Consider the following 15104-nt stretch of genomic DNA (forward strand, 5'->3'; position numbering starts at 1 on the left):
AATAGAATTTGGACTTAAGTCTTACTTAGTCGACATTTTGTCACTTTAACGCACAACGAATATAAATTATTAAAATCACAGTGGAACATTTAAGGAAACTTCGAAGATTGAATACGAGAAATGGAATGTCTGGAATAATTATTAGAAATCGAGACAAATGTTTAAGAACTTCATAGCCTTCTGCAAAATAAAGTAAAAAAAGTTCGTTTGATATTGTCTCTAATAAAAATATTATTCTAAGTAGCAATGTTAAATGTATTCCAATTTGAAGGGTCAGTGAGCTAGTGTCGCAACAGACTGTAGGGACCTCTAATCATCAAATAGCCTATTTGCCTTAAGGCAAGCTAAATATAAGGATCAATTGCTCAATATCTAACAAAAAGCTGAAATTGAAGAATGTTCCCAGAATCTGAATAAGATGGTACAAGATAATTCTTTTCTGCTTTTTTTTGGGGAATGTCCAAATTTCTCAAAAGTCTTTGTTAAGCGTACATATTTAATCTCTTTTATTTTCTTTGAAATAAAACTTATTTGATTATTGAAGAAGAGTAACTAATTTATCTGATCAGCTATTTCTTGATAAATTTAAATTGCATATCAGTTGTCAAATAACTATTTAAAAGTTACAAGAATTTAATACTTATACGTTTAAAGAAACTAAGTAAATTTACAAATTGTCAGTTTTGTCTTTCAGCCCATATAACTTGGAATAATAATGAAAATTCACATTAGACTTTATGGAAGGCTTAGCAAAGTAATTCAGCACTATTCTGTAAGACCAAATTCACAACTCACCGCAGATCATAACGGTGAAAGAAAGAGATACATAACAGAGAACATTTAAAGGATAGATTTTAAATTAACATGGTTGCTTTTATTATTAAAGTTATTGATTTTGACAAGACAAGACAGTCCCGTGAACAAGACATTCGTAGATAATGTCGAAATATCGAGCTCCACCGAACAAAAATAAAAACATGGTAAATATCCCGAAATCAATAACTTTAATTATTTAAAGGATAAATCACCCTGCCACCTTTCCACGAGTGAGTTTCTTTAGGATACAAATAGTGTTTGTTATCCACATTTAAAGACTTCTATGATATTGTAGGTACTGATAAAAATTAAAACATGCTTATTAAAGTAGTCTTGCATTTGTATTTGAACAGACCCGAGTGATTATTACTGTGTTTCTTCTGGGAAAAATTTGACCACGAAATATGTCCTACACAATAGATTCCTTTACTTCTAATCGTTCTTATTTAAAATTTGAATCTAAGCTGGTGTTTGGTTCATGATATTCGAATCGGACCTAACCATATTTATTCGATGGACAACTAGTAATACTCTATGTTCTGATTTTTAGGATGTCTGAGGAAGTGTTAGCCTAGGTAAAAGGGAGGGGATGAGTAACATCTTGGACACTGGCTGGCACATTGATAGTACGTGAAGAATTATTATTCTTCTAGCACCAATGATTATGGACATAGGTGATCAGTGATAATGTTAGATCCAACTTTTTATGATATAGTTAAATGGACTACCTGATACCTAACCACCAATATGGTTGTAAATGCTTAAGCCCTTCTAGCTATCGTAGAACCTCTTATTAATAATACTTCGTTGGTAGATATTACTACATTTTTCATACATAAAATGTACACAAATATTCTTGTATTTAATATTTTAGTTCAAATGTTACTAAATTTATCAATTTATAATGATAATGATGCGTGATGAAAATAGTTTTCAAAATTAATGTAGAAAGGATTTTAGTTTAACTTTCTTTCTCTGTTTTTAATATCTTTTGAATTATTTGAATCAAATTAAACATTTAGTTGCAAGCTGAAATGTATTGTCACAAGTGTGATAAGTTAATCTCCTATACTCCAATTATATATTTTTACAAATGCTTAGAAGTTGCTAAGTGTATTTTAAAAGTATTTATTAATGTCGAAATATCTAGGAAAGCCTGCCTTATATTATAAATCTAGTTAAAATATTACATGTTAAAGCATATGCAAATGGTTACATCGAGTACTAGAGTATCATGACTCCGCAAGAGTGTTCCGCGTTCCCGCAGCGTGAGTGACGTTGCGGTCGCGAAGCGAATTTTTCAGACGTCCGCGCGGAAACGATCGCGTTTGTTGCAGGTTGTAGCGTCAGCAGCTAAATACACAGTTACTGTCCCACACTGATAAGTTATAAGTCATTATAAATACAATTACTTAAGTTATGACTATTAATATAATTGTAGCTTTGATACGATTTATGTTCAAATATTCGTTGGTAATAAAGTTAAATCTAAAACATAAATGAACACATTTATTGATTAATATATCTTGTTTATATTGCTCATGAATAATTTACTTGGTACTAATTAATTTACTTTTTCAAAGTATCAAAACTACTAGTTCGGAAATGTTTAAGAGTTGACAATTAAATTTGTTAATTAAAAATCTTGCATCAGTTTTATGCCGTCGGTACTTGAACCCGCGACAATCGACACGGCCGTTAGTCGCCGCTCGAGCGACGTTTTTCACGGTCGCTTGATGGATCAGACGCGACGCGGCGCGCTAGTCGCGTGATTTACACCTGCGGCTGCGTGACGTAGCGCCGCGCGCCTCTAATCGTCTATGCGTTCTATTGTCAGAGATTAATCGTAATTTTGAGCTGTATTTTATTCTAGTCTGTTAACTATGAGATATAGATTCCAAGCAAAGAAAGCAGATGGTTTTTTTATTGTAAGACAGAATATATAACACGAGTTTAACAGTACGTTTAACTCATTATACTTATAATGTGCATTGAATTCCGTGTCAGATTTTTTTATTAATTAAGATTTTAGCAATTGGATTATCTGGTTGAATTAATAATAATGATTTTACACATAGACGAATTCTACGTTTAAAATTATTGATGCTGGTCTGATTGTGAGTTTCTGGATTCGTTGGGAGCAAGTTTCAGACAGAACCCAGGATTAGGAAATGTGAAGATAATACGAGTGTTTGCTTTTCACATTTCCAGCATGGCTATGCTTCAGAAACCACGGAGGCCTTGTTTGCTTAGACATTAGTGGCACCAGTACTGTCTTCTGCGAATATTTTAGAAATGGTCGTTAAGCTTGTCCAGAGTATTCGAAAATCTTTTTGTAGCCTATAAAATATGAAAATTATTTTAATATTTTGGTTCGTGTTGGTGTAATAACATGATTTCTTTACTGTTCTGAAATAGGAAAGCGAAATAAATTCAAGTAAAAATCGCTAGGAAAATTTCGAGACTGGTCGGTACATTAAGTAAAGCCGGCAAGAAACATGTGAGCGGAAGTTGATATTACGAGAGCATAACGCATGGCAGCCGCAAAACAATAACAATAATTCCAACGAAAACGGAAATTTCCTAGCGAAAAATCGTTAAAACGGCGGACAGAGTCCAGCGTGCGCCATCAGAACAGTTATTTGGTCCATTTAACGTGAAATACTTGCTGTGGATGTACTAGGAACGTAGAGGCGGGGGGAGGTTTTAAAATACGATTTATTACAGTGTGAGCGATATAAAAGACCGCTCACGCGCTGTGCGCCTGGTAGGCGCATGTCGCGAGCGCTCAGTCCCAGCGGGGTGGCTCCTTTGACCGTCGGGTCCGACGTCGATTCCCGACCAACATTCATCCACATACAGAGTGTATTTTAAACATTATTATGATTTACGTACAAAGCGAGGTACGCTCGCGAGATTTATGCAAAGTGTTAATATATCAATGATTATTGATAGAAAATTAACCGTTGTTATTTTATATTTATTAATTTTGTGGATATTATTTCGAATGTAATAGGACAGGTACAAAGGCGGGCTATTAGCTCGCTTCCCGTGTTCTTAAATTAGCTGCCAACATAAAATACAGCTCATATGAATACCTGTAAGTAGTCGGAAGACATCAGCGTTGAAAATACTTATTTAATTGAAAATGCAAAATGTACATATGTTTTATATGAACCATGCTCGTGCCTTAGTTGACGATATACTTCATATTATCACATTCTTGTATGTATAGCTTAGCTTAGCGTAATAGTGTGCAGAGATTTGAATCGGAAATTTGTAATTAATTAATGATTTTTTAATGTCAACGCGTTACTTTGGTAAATTAATTGTTGAATATTACTAATTATTTATTTTATTTTTATTACATTATTTTAAATGTCGAGTGAACGTGTTGGAGATCGTGTATGTGTGTGCGTGACAGCGTATGTATGTGTTAGGTATAAACCTATTTTTTATAATCAATGTGTACATATTTTTGTCCTTTTTATCACATATTTTTCTAAGACGGTTGAGCAGTTAGGACATGAACATGAGGACTAACAAACAAACACGATTACACATTCATAATATCAGATACGATACGAAAAGGAAATATAATTATGTTTCAGCCAATATAGTTAGTTACAGTCGATAAATGTCACACTGGGTAAAGCCTTCTTTCCCTGTGGAAGAGAAAGTTTTTAGGCTACTCCACGCTGTTCCACTTCGAGTTGCTGGTTACAAGCAGTATATCATTGAAATTAGCCACATACATGCATTCGTGTTTCCCGGCAGCGCCGAGCACTAGAAGGATTATAAACTCAAATCATATCATGTCTGATGATTGTGATGTGCTTCTGACCGATTTAAGTCATGGGATACCAGGCTAGTACGAAGGACATATTGTAGTGGATAAACCTGTGTGCCATGCACACACACAGCACACAAGGAAATAATTATATTTCCTTACTCTAATAATCCGATAGGATTACAACATCGACAGGACTGGAAAGAGTTCCAGTGCTGGAGCAACGCTTATAAGTGAGTTTTTCCAACAGATTTTTGGATCCAAAAATCTAATAACCTTTTATCGACTGGGTTTTGAGCCCAGGATTGTAGGTTGTATATATTCTTAATTGTGGTACTAATTTAATCTGATATAGATATTTTGTCTATTTTTTTATAGAGACCAATATGGCGGAATACACTTTTAACACATTTCTCGAGGGGTAAAGTATTTGCCTGTCAGTAGGATATTACAAGATGTTGATTTTTATACGTAAAATACTGGTAAGTAAACTTTTCACCCATGTATTATATCTGTATAATATTATCGAGAATGTTGTTAAAAATAACATTTTTAATTATTTCTAATTCAACATCCTGTATACAAAGATAGAAATAATTAATAAGTACACGGTTACCGTTTGAATTGTTAAAAGTTAAAACATAACGTTTGTTCACAGGTCGCGTGGGCGTTAGAATTGACGTAACTGTTTCTTAAACTCGTACACTGGTATTTTGAAACACTTAAGTGGTATGGGGTGAGGCTACACTCAGGACCGGTTGGGCTACCACACACTTACCAGATATCTTTGATGGAACTTGATATTACCAGCGCCATGAGCTGATGTGACCATACAATATTAGAATGGGTGTTATGATGCATTTGACGCAATGGTAGCCTTCATTTTATCTTGTAATATTATATCTTACTAAAAGCTAATTAATAATATATATGAATATATTGCTTTGGCTTAGCTTTTGCTCATGGAAATGTACACCTGACTAATTTTAAAGGTCACTGGCCAAATAATCAGGATGTATTATATTATATACTACATGTATGTGCAATAACACATGGGATCTATCTATAGCTATACTCCCGACTACGACTGAAAAGAGTTCAGCTGCAGGGTCTACTGGGATAACTTTACGTACTTTTCGATTCATAATTTGGGAACTTGGAACTACCCAAGGTGCCACGGAGACGTTCTCACAAAAAATGGACGAGCCAAGAGTGAAACTCAGGACATTGGTGGAATCAGGAAGACTTCCCTTGTTTTAAGGGTACAACCGTCAAAAGTATCTGAGAAATCGACGAAAAGTAATCTAAATAGGTTTGTTATGCTTTAAAATCAAAAGTTATGTACTTTTTGATGTTTAGGTATTTTGCTAAAAACCTATCATTAGTTGGGTCAAGCCTCTACTAAACCACAGTTTTGGTTTGTCCCTGACCCAGGACCTTAGATTCTGCAGCCTAATATTCTAGCCTGTAGAACCGTTGATCTTTTCAAATATTTGACATATACGAGATTTATTGTTTAGGGGTGATCCTTTAAACAGCGCTTTGTCTTTGGATGTCAAATCAGTTAAAATGGAAATACAAAAAAAAATTACAAACCAATATTTAAGTTTTCAATTAATTTCCTATTTCAAAATCAACTTAAAAACATAAAACATAGTGACATAAATACAATTATTTTTTTACAACACACATTAAAATTTGTTAATCATCAAAACGAATTATCAACTTTATTCAAAAAAAATATATTATTTAAACGCCTTACCTTCAAATCTACTGTTTACACGTGCCATTCACAATCTACTTGGTAGCAACGCACCAATAAACTAATCTACCACAAGCAAAGTGAGGTAACTGATGACTTGTCTTTTTGACAAAATTTAAAAGTATACCCACCTATTTAAAAAAAAAGAAAAGAATCTCAAATCTACTCATCACGGCTTTTTAAGTTCTTAAACCCACTAACGAGTTTTAATTATATGAAAAATTGTCTTGTTGATTTTCTTACTTTAATAAACTCTTTTTATGCACATATATTTATTGGTCCATTTTTTGTTAATATATATCGTTAATAGTCATTTTATCGCACTATATTTGTCGTGAGTAATTCTTTTAAATATAACGTCATTCAGAATATAATAATTTATGAGTTACATGAGCGAATTCGTCGTCTATTCAATCAAATCAAAGCATTATGTATATAACAATAAACTTTTCTTTTAAATTAAAAAGCGTATGTACTTGTTATGAAATTTGTCTAATGTATTAACAAATCTATAAGTAGATATAGATAGACTAAGACACATGTTATCAAGTTAATTCTATTCTCTTGTTGATCCAACAGACTTCAGTGTCTGAGGTATTATATTAAATAGGACCGATAAAAAATTTGATTCCTGATTATTTATGTTGAGCTTTGAATAATGGCGTGTATGTACCGTAATTAAGCAATACGACCGAAATTTCTTATGGGTATTCCTTTTTCAAAGACTTCTTAAATATTTTATTAAAATTGTATTATTATACTTTTAAAGAGGTTTGAATACATAGCTTTCCAAAAAGTTATTATATCGAAAAACAGTTTTTTTTCATTCATCACTCATCCTAATAAAGTAATTATAGCATATATCATATGTCTTATATTCAGTATCCTATGGCTGTTTTCAAATAGTTTTCTAATGATAATTAGCTTCCGTATATTTTCACATAGATTTATGTATACATTACGGTACTTCGATGGCAATCTAGTTCAGTGAGAGCTAGCCTGAGCTTTGAAACACTTTCCTGCGTAGGTAAATTGTAATTATTATTAGTAGTACTTTTCATAAAAATGGTGCACACAGACACAAGTTTATTTATTTAAAAATTCTGGGTACATTTTAAGGCAATCAAAATCAAAATCTATGGAATTTCATATACAGACATTTTAGGGAGTTTCTGCCTGACGATTATCCCTTTAAAAATACCAACATTGGTAATTATAGTTTTATTCATAAAATTGTATGTCTTTGCTTACCATACAATTCCTTACCATTTGTTTGTTTCGGCGTAAAACTTTAATTAACCAATAAACATGTCGCCCGCGGCCTATCTTAAATTAGCCCTCGCGAAAATTGCGAATCGCCAGAGTAGTCATGCCACCCTGGTACCTGCTGCGAAAGGGATCATCGTGAACCGAAAATTAACTTGCTAACTTGTTGTTAAGTTATTTACGGTGCAATTTTCCTACCTAGTTTATAATTATGAAATCGAAGATGTAAAAATTGTTATTAATCACTAGCTTTTATTTATTCTCCCAGTGTCGCTTGGGTGATTAAGATTATATTTTTTCAAACATATTTCAGTCAATATTTAGATGTAAATAAATAAACAATATATTTATAAGTTTTATCACATTCATATACAAATTAAATATATATTATTTATGTATTGTTGAACGGTTTTATTGTGTGAAATAATTATTATTTGCATTAATAAATATAATCAAAGTAAAAATAATATGTAACTAAAAATTATAATCTCAACATAACTAAGACGTGCTACTTGCTTCAGCTTCTGTAACCCTGGTACTTACAAGTCAAGAGTTTCTCATGGAGCCCTGGTATTTTTAAAGTACTAGACGTAGTAAGTAAGTAAGTAAGTAATAATAATAGAGAGGAGAGATAACCATAATTATATTTATTTATTTATATTATTTAATATCGAAATATATATTATATTAGAACTTATACATTTGTTTTTTTTTCACCAATCGCAAAAAAAAATGTAGTAAATATAAAAAAACAATTGATTATTTTTTCATACAAATAGTGTTGTTGTTATTTTTTATTTTTATTATAAAAAAAAATAATTTTTGTGTTTTATTAATATTATATTATTATATGAAGCTCATATTGTTTTTGGGATACAAAGGCATCAGCTGGATACTTACTAGCTGCCGCTACCAGGACGACATAAATTGGCATAGCTTTAGTTTCATCTGAGGCTCGCGTTTCTTTTGTCGCTGGGAGCGTGGGGGAGGGTGGGGAGCTAAGGTTGACAAATGGGCCGCTCCGAGCATCCGCGAGCGATACAATCGGTGCGTTGCTTACAGTGCTCCGTTGTAGGAAAAAACTAGGGTTGCCAAGTTGTTCTAATCATATAATTCTTTAGGTTATAAAACATAATACTATAGCTTACTTAATTACAAGCTAAATCTTCGGCAGGCTTTATAATGCTTGGCCTTGTATATTAATTAAAACTTTCTCCAAAAGGCGTCGTTCTTCTGGTATTATATATTCATTAGTTGAGAAGTTTATATTTTCTTTAATCATGGATCATTACAATTTCTCACTGATTACAAACATAACCCTCTAAATAAATACTCTGAGCACATACTCTGTACCTATATGTGTTTTAAAATGTATTACATTTCTCTATAATTTGTCCTATATTAACTCTATAGACATCGAATAAAACATCCTATGATTTGCAGAGTTTTTAACTATTGTGTTCTAATTCTATTTATATTTTAAGACGATGGAAAGACATTAATATTGAATATACTCTAATATACAAATATATTAAAAATACTTGCGTAAGATAAAGTGAATATTTTCTGTTTAATGGTGATAGCTGATGCATCGAAATGTGTTTTTACTTTTTCATATATTTTATGGTTAATACCCCTGAAACAGTAATCAAGAGGATATCACATATTACACAATTATGAGCGCCTCTACTCATTAAATATTGAAATAAAAAGTAATCAAGCGGCAGCCCTGCGGCACGCGTCACTGGACCCGTCCCAGCGTGCCATTACTCACTGTCGGCCGCCATTTTCGAGGCGCCACGCCCGCTACGACGCTACGACGCTACGGAACGTAGCAACGGCACAAACACCACTTCACGTCTTTGTCGCCCTGGTACTTTAAATAGTTTTGTTAATTACAGATTACCAATCTAATTAATCTAAAAAGTAATTTTTATTGCGTAGGACTTTTTTGTATGCAATGCACGCCTATGTCAATTAATTTTGCACTTTCTATTTTATCCGTTTTCAAATACTTCTTAATAATTATTACTTGATAGTCATGTAAAGTTATATATCGTATTTAATTATAAAAAAAAACTCAATCAAAAAACAACATATGAGTCTAAATTACTTTAACTAAACTTTGAGTCTTCCATAAGTTGGAGATGGATTTCATTTATTTTTAAATGTAACATTTGTTTTGATGCTGTACATACTACATATATTATTGGTAAGTCGTAGGAAACTAATAATAGAATATGGCGTTATGTACAACTATAATTAGGTTGAGAGGACTTCGATTTATTGATAATATATAGAAAATATATATATATAAAAAAAATGAGGGCGGCAGTATAAGTTGCCATCAAGTCATAGTTTACGTTAGTTTTCCATTAGAAACGTCTTATTTTAAAGCGTTACTAATATATTCAAATCTTGATCTGTCATTTAATTATTTTTAATTTGAAACTAAATTCTTGGTATCATTTAATTTATAACCTAAAAGAATGAATCTTTAATCCTTAAATATGTAGTAGAATAATTTCATTCTTAATTATTTTTGAATACGTATTGATTAATATTTTTTTTCTGTTCGTACCATATCTGTATTGAAAATTTGTGTGGTTAATGTGTGTAATGGAAAATTTGTGGCTGTGTTATATTTAAAAAAAGAAATTAACAAAGTATCGAAACGTATAAAGTTTTATATATTTCATAAAACTAAAGCTCGTCAGTGGACATTAAATATATAATTCATTAAAAAATAGAGTAAAAGGAAGTGTTATGTCTTTGTCAACAATTTAAGCAACTAAATCCTGACTTGGAAGGAAGTTTCACGTGATAGTAACGATTATATTAATATAGTAAAACTACGTTATGACGTAGTTTTCCAGATATACCCCGCGTCAACAAAAAAAAAAAAAAGATAAACCATTTAAGTTCAATATTAATTTGTTTTGTTAAGCAAAATCTAAGGCTATATCAAAAGGCTATATCACTAAGCCCACGTGTTAGGCTTTATTTGTGTGCAAATCACACTCACAACTTATATATTATGCAGTTAAGGGTTTGAAATGTCAAATGATTAAAAAATGAAACAAAAAAGTTTTTTTTTAGTTTTTAATATTTTTTACACAATTCGTAGCATTCATAATGCCGACACATTTCCTCCGCATCGTCCCGTCAGCGTTTAGAAATTTTATGTTCGATCAAATTGTTCTTGTAAACAATATTTCATACAATAAATCGTCAATAATCATACAATACAAATATATATGTAGAAATTTTAGTAATCATACTTTCAGTTATGTTGAGACGCTGCGAGACGTGATTTTTCGTATTAGTTACTATATTTACAATACTTCGTGATCTCCAAACTCAAATTTATTGTACATATACATATAATAAAGAGAAAATCAAAATAAAATTCTTCAATTCATACATTAATAGCTAATAACTACTATTTAAGACTTTCCTCTTAATAAAATATATTACAAGGATTGCGTTAACAATAATATAGGGTAGTAACAAAGTCCAGTAATGATATCTTATAGTTTTTCATGTCGAAATCAATTTTTAATACTGAAAATTTTATTGAGAACTAAACGGTTTTTACATAGAGAAACGATTTATTGATGTTTATTTACAAAAATTCACAAATTTATTTCTAAAAACTGTATGCGTTGCGTTTGTTTTTATTATTGTTATTTTTTTTTTCTTTTTAATTATGTCCAATCCGAAAAGGCGAATGCTTTGTACCATTCAGCCTACGCCAATTAATTTGCGCTCTAGTACTGCTAACAGAACACATTGCAATTAACGTAATTATTAATTAGAGTTGTCTGCATATTTGCATTTATTATTTTATTAATAATTTACCTTCAAGTATTAGTTAAATATTTTTTTAAGTAATAAAAACAAACACAGCACATTTACAAAGAATCGTGGTTACACTATAATAAAGCTTGTTCCGGATAACTTTGCCGATTACGCAGTTAACCGTAGCTAATACCATTTTCAAATTTTTTTCGTCAAATTTTAAAAAGCTCCATTCGTATACTTGGCTTAAGGCTGGTAATTATACATTACCCTTGATTTCTTGAAAAGACTAAAATATCTCTTTTGGTTCCGTGGATAATACACTATATAGATAAATATAAAATACAGATAACAAAATATTAAAAGTAAAACATTATTTTTTTTTATTATGACAACCCCACGGAACGTATTCGTTGTCAAAAAACGCGCCACGCACCTGTCAAATTCAACTGACGTATAGAATTCGACTTAAATTTTGGCGCGTTTTCAGAGAACAATATCAATTTCACATTTATGACAAATTTAAAATTGTATACACGTATTTGTTTGTGTTATTGAAACACTACAATATTGTAGCATCTAAATTGGTTTTTAAACATTAGGTCTTCTTTAAAGTAGAAGGCAATGTCAGGTATCGAGACAAAATACAGCTAAAAATCTCATCGCTTTCAACAGTGTAAAATATCATTTAATTTATCGTATACGTTGGTTACAAATTGTGCTACATTATTGAACACCAAGGCAAGGTGAAACTATGATATCCGATACCAATATATAATAAATATATACTATAATATATATATATTTCGAAGATATGTACTTTACCTGTAAAGCAAAATCTAAAACTGGGTAATCAAAATATTCTCCGTGCAAATTGACATTTCCTTAGACGTACGTTTTGAGCTTTACGATCGAATAAATTAATGATTGCGTTTGCTTGTGATTAAACATTTAAAGTAACCGATGGTTGATCCCAATTCATGCTGAGGCCGGCAGGAGACGAGGGCGACGCGCGGTCAGCGCATGTCGGCCTGGCCTGCCTGCAGCCGAGTCGTCTGCCGACGTCGTCAGCCTCGATCGTATACGTGTCCGCAACAAACACTGAATCTATTTAATCAACTACAAAACAGCGATTCAAAACAAAAACCTCAATTTACGACGTCCGCGCCCAGTACTTCCAGTGATAGTTACAACTTACAACTAATTAATTATTTATTTATATTTACGTAATAACAATACACAATTAGCTATAAATATTTATACGATAACTATCAAACTGATTTTATTGTTGCATTCATCTTTGCTCCTATGTCTCCGAGTGATAAAACTGCGTTATTTATATAAGATGGTCACGGGTGTATATTACAGCGTCCATAGAGTCACATCGCGTTAATTTACATTAATTTAAACATTAAAGTTGACTTTAAATCTTAATTTAGGAGATCGTATACTGTTTCAAATATTACAAAATGTTTCGCTTTATGTACATTTAGCATCGTTCTCCTGTTTATTCGTATCACGTGTGCGCAAGCGCAGGGCCGCGCGGGCGGCTCGGCGCCTTGTTCGTGTTCGCGTATTCGGCCTCGGCTCGCCCGAGTAAGGCCGAACGATGTTTTATTCATATCTGAAAAGATAATTACATATTACAATCATATACTTCGAAAATTTACACATAGAATTATCCTAGGTCTATGTACATTTGTCCTTTAATGGACGTATAATATTGATTAAACAAGTTTTGCAATTAACTGTACAAAGCGATATTATCATATCATTTATATTTAGCAAAATGAATCGTCTTGAATAATGAATACTGTATGACACTTTGAAACTGGATAATTTTATTGGGACCCTTTAATAATGCCAATATAGCGTCGTAGACAATTATACCAACCTAAGTGGTAAGTATAAATGAATGACCAATAAAATACAATATGTTCAATACTCACATGTACAAGTGCGCGGATTAAAGATGGTGGCCGTAGTACTCGGCGGGGTAGTGCGCGTAGCCCTGGTGGAACGCTGGGTCGGTGGGGGGCCTGTGCATCATCTGCTGCCCGTCCATCATGTAGCCCATGGTGGCCTCCGGGCTGTACGCGCCGCTGGGACCCGCGTGCGGGAACACTGCCGGGTAGAAAACTGCATGGTTAATTAGAACTGCTCTATGTCTTCTGCGGGTAGGTTTTCCTCGTTTTTTATGACATATTTGAACGAACAGTATGTGTATGTACATTGTCTAAGTCTCAAGATTATCTCATTTGCGTTGAACGTACATATAAACAAAATTCGACCTTGACATTTTAACATAGCGACATAGTCAAGCCCTCAAGGCGGTTCGACTAAGCTTGTACAGTATGATATATTCGAATCATAAATTAATAATTTAAATATGATATCTAAGGAAAAGGTTATGTTATCCCCGTCCTCCCCGCTGGGTACACGAGTAGCGTTCAGGAAGTAACATGTTACAAGCACTTACAAACGACTTATGCAGAGAATTTATATAAGATAGACATTCCATTACTATAACCCTTGGTCATAATTCTGATAAATACTCGTATCATATATTCATGATAATAATACTTTAATAGTTTCTATATTACTAATGATATTATTAAGATAATAAGGATATGTCTCCAGTGTAACAATGATGAATAGATTTTTATTTTGTTAATTTAGTATAATTGGAAAGTCTGAACCGAAACCAAACTAACAAGGTTGTTGTCGTATTCTGTAGGTAATGGTTAAAATTTCTTAGCGAGCCAATATTTATGGACAGTTCTGACCAATCAGGAGGTCCAATTGTTCGCGTACTTAATTGGGTGATACAAAAAAGCGTGTTATAATCTGAGCCAGCTCGGCTTTTCGTTAAATAACTTAATATAAATAAGATCAGCTTTATGTAACGGCATACACGTAAACATTCTTATTGTGCGTCAATATATGATTTCTTTTATAAAATAAAGTTTCCCGTTCGCAATAAAGCTGACAGTAAAATTAGTTTTGTCGACGCGAAAAAAATACCTAAAAAAAATAACGCTCGCAATTGTCAAGTTGGGCATCGAATCCGCTCAATTTTACCACAAAACTGTTATGCCTTCCGATCGCAATATATCCAAGGGGATTATCAATCGTAAACTAATGGTGTTCGTCCATTATTGACGCCGATTTCCGTCTTCCTCGTGGGGCCTTTATGGTGGCATGCGCCATTGCCCCGTTCGGCACAAACACGGACTAATGTTGTGATCGGAATGACTTTTAAGAATAGGTTTTTTTAAGGAATCCACTGGTGCGGTTCCGTGATATCGATGTTTTTCGTAATTCACTTGATTTTTCATACGGATTTTCACTTAATCGAACAACACACAACTGTTTGGCAGTTCATTTATTTCGTTTCCAATACTTTAAAGGTCTGAGTTGTTTTATTGTTACTGAAGTCAATAAAGCAACTGCATGATCATATCTAAAGAATTTGAGGTATATATCAAGATAAATACAATACATATTTATGTAAATTAAATGTCGGAAAAGTGTAACTACTAAATTTTATAACCGATTATTTTATCTAGAATCCTATTTGAATGAAATCAGTATTTTCTTAATTTTCACAAAAAATAAAAACTTGAACAATTATTTCATTAATCAGCAGAATGTTACACCTTGTTTAGC

At 32.4% G+C, this 15104-nt stretch overlaps 1 protein-coding gene across 6 annotated transcripts in view; it reads right to left on the reverse strand.

Moving 5' to 3' along the window:
• Nucleotides 1–11176: 11176 nt before the first annotated feature.
• The window catches only part of LOC124538672 (homeobox protein homothorax), a 243659-nt gene continuing 239731 nt past the window's right edge, over nucleotides 11177–15104 (reverse strand). For 3 of the 6 annotated variants that reach the window (XM_047115812.1, XM_047115811.1, XM_047115810.1), the window contains 2 exons: nucleotides 13385–13574; nucleotides 11177–13059 (listed from right to left, as the gene is read on the reverse strand). In XM_047115812.1, the coding sequence (XP_046971768.1) occupies nucleotides 13402–13574 (173 nt within the window). In that variant the 3' untranslated portion in view covers nucleotides 11177–13059; nucleotides 13385–13401. The remainder of the gene's footprint in view (nucleotides 13060–13384; nucleotides 13575–15104) is intronic. The other 3 variants (XM_047115815.1, XM_047115814.1, XM_047115813.1) reach the window with 1 other exon arrangement.

Source organism: Vanessa cardui, chromosome 20 (assembly GCF_905220365.1).
Source record: "Vanessa cardui chromosome 20, ilVanCard2.1, whole genome shotgun sequence".
Lineage (NCBI taxonomy): Eukaryota > Metazoa > Arthropoda > Insecta > Lepidoptera > Nymphalidae > Vanessa > Vanessa cardui.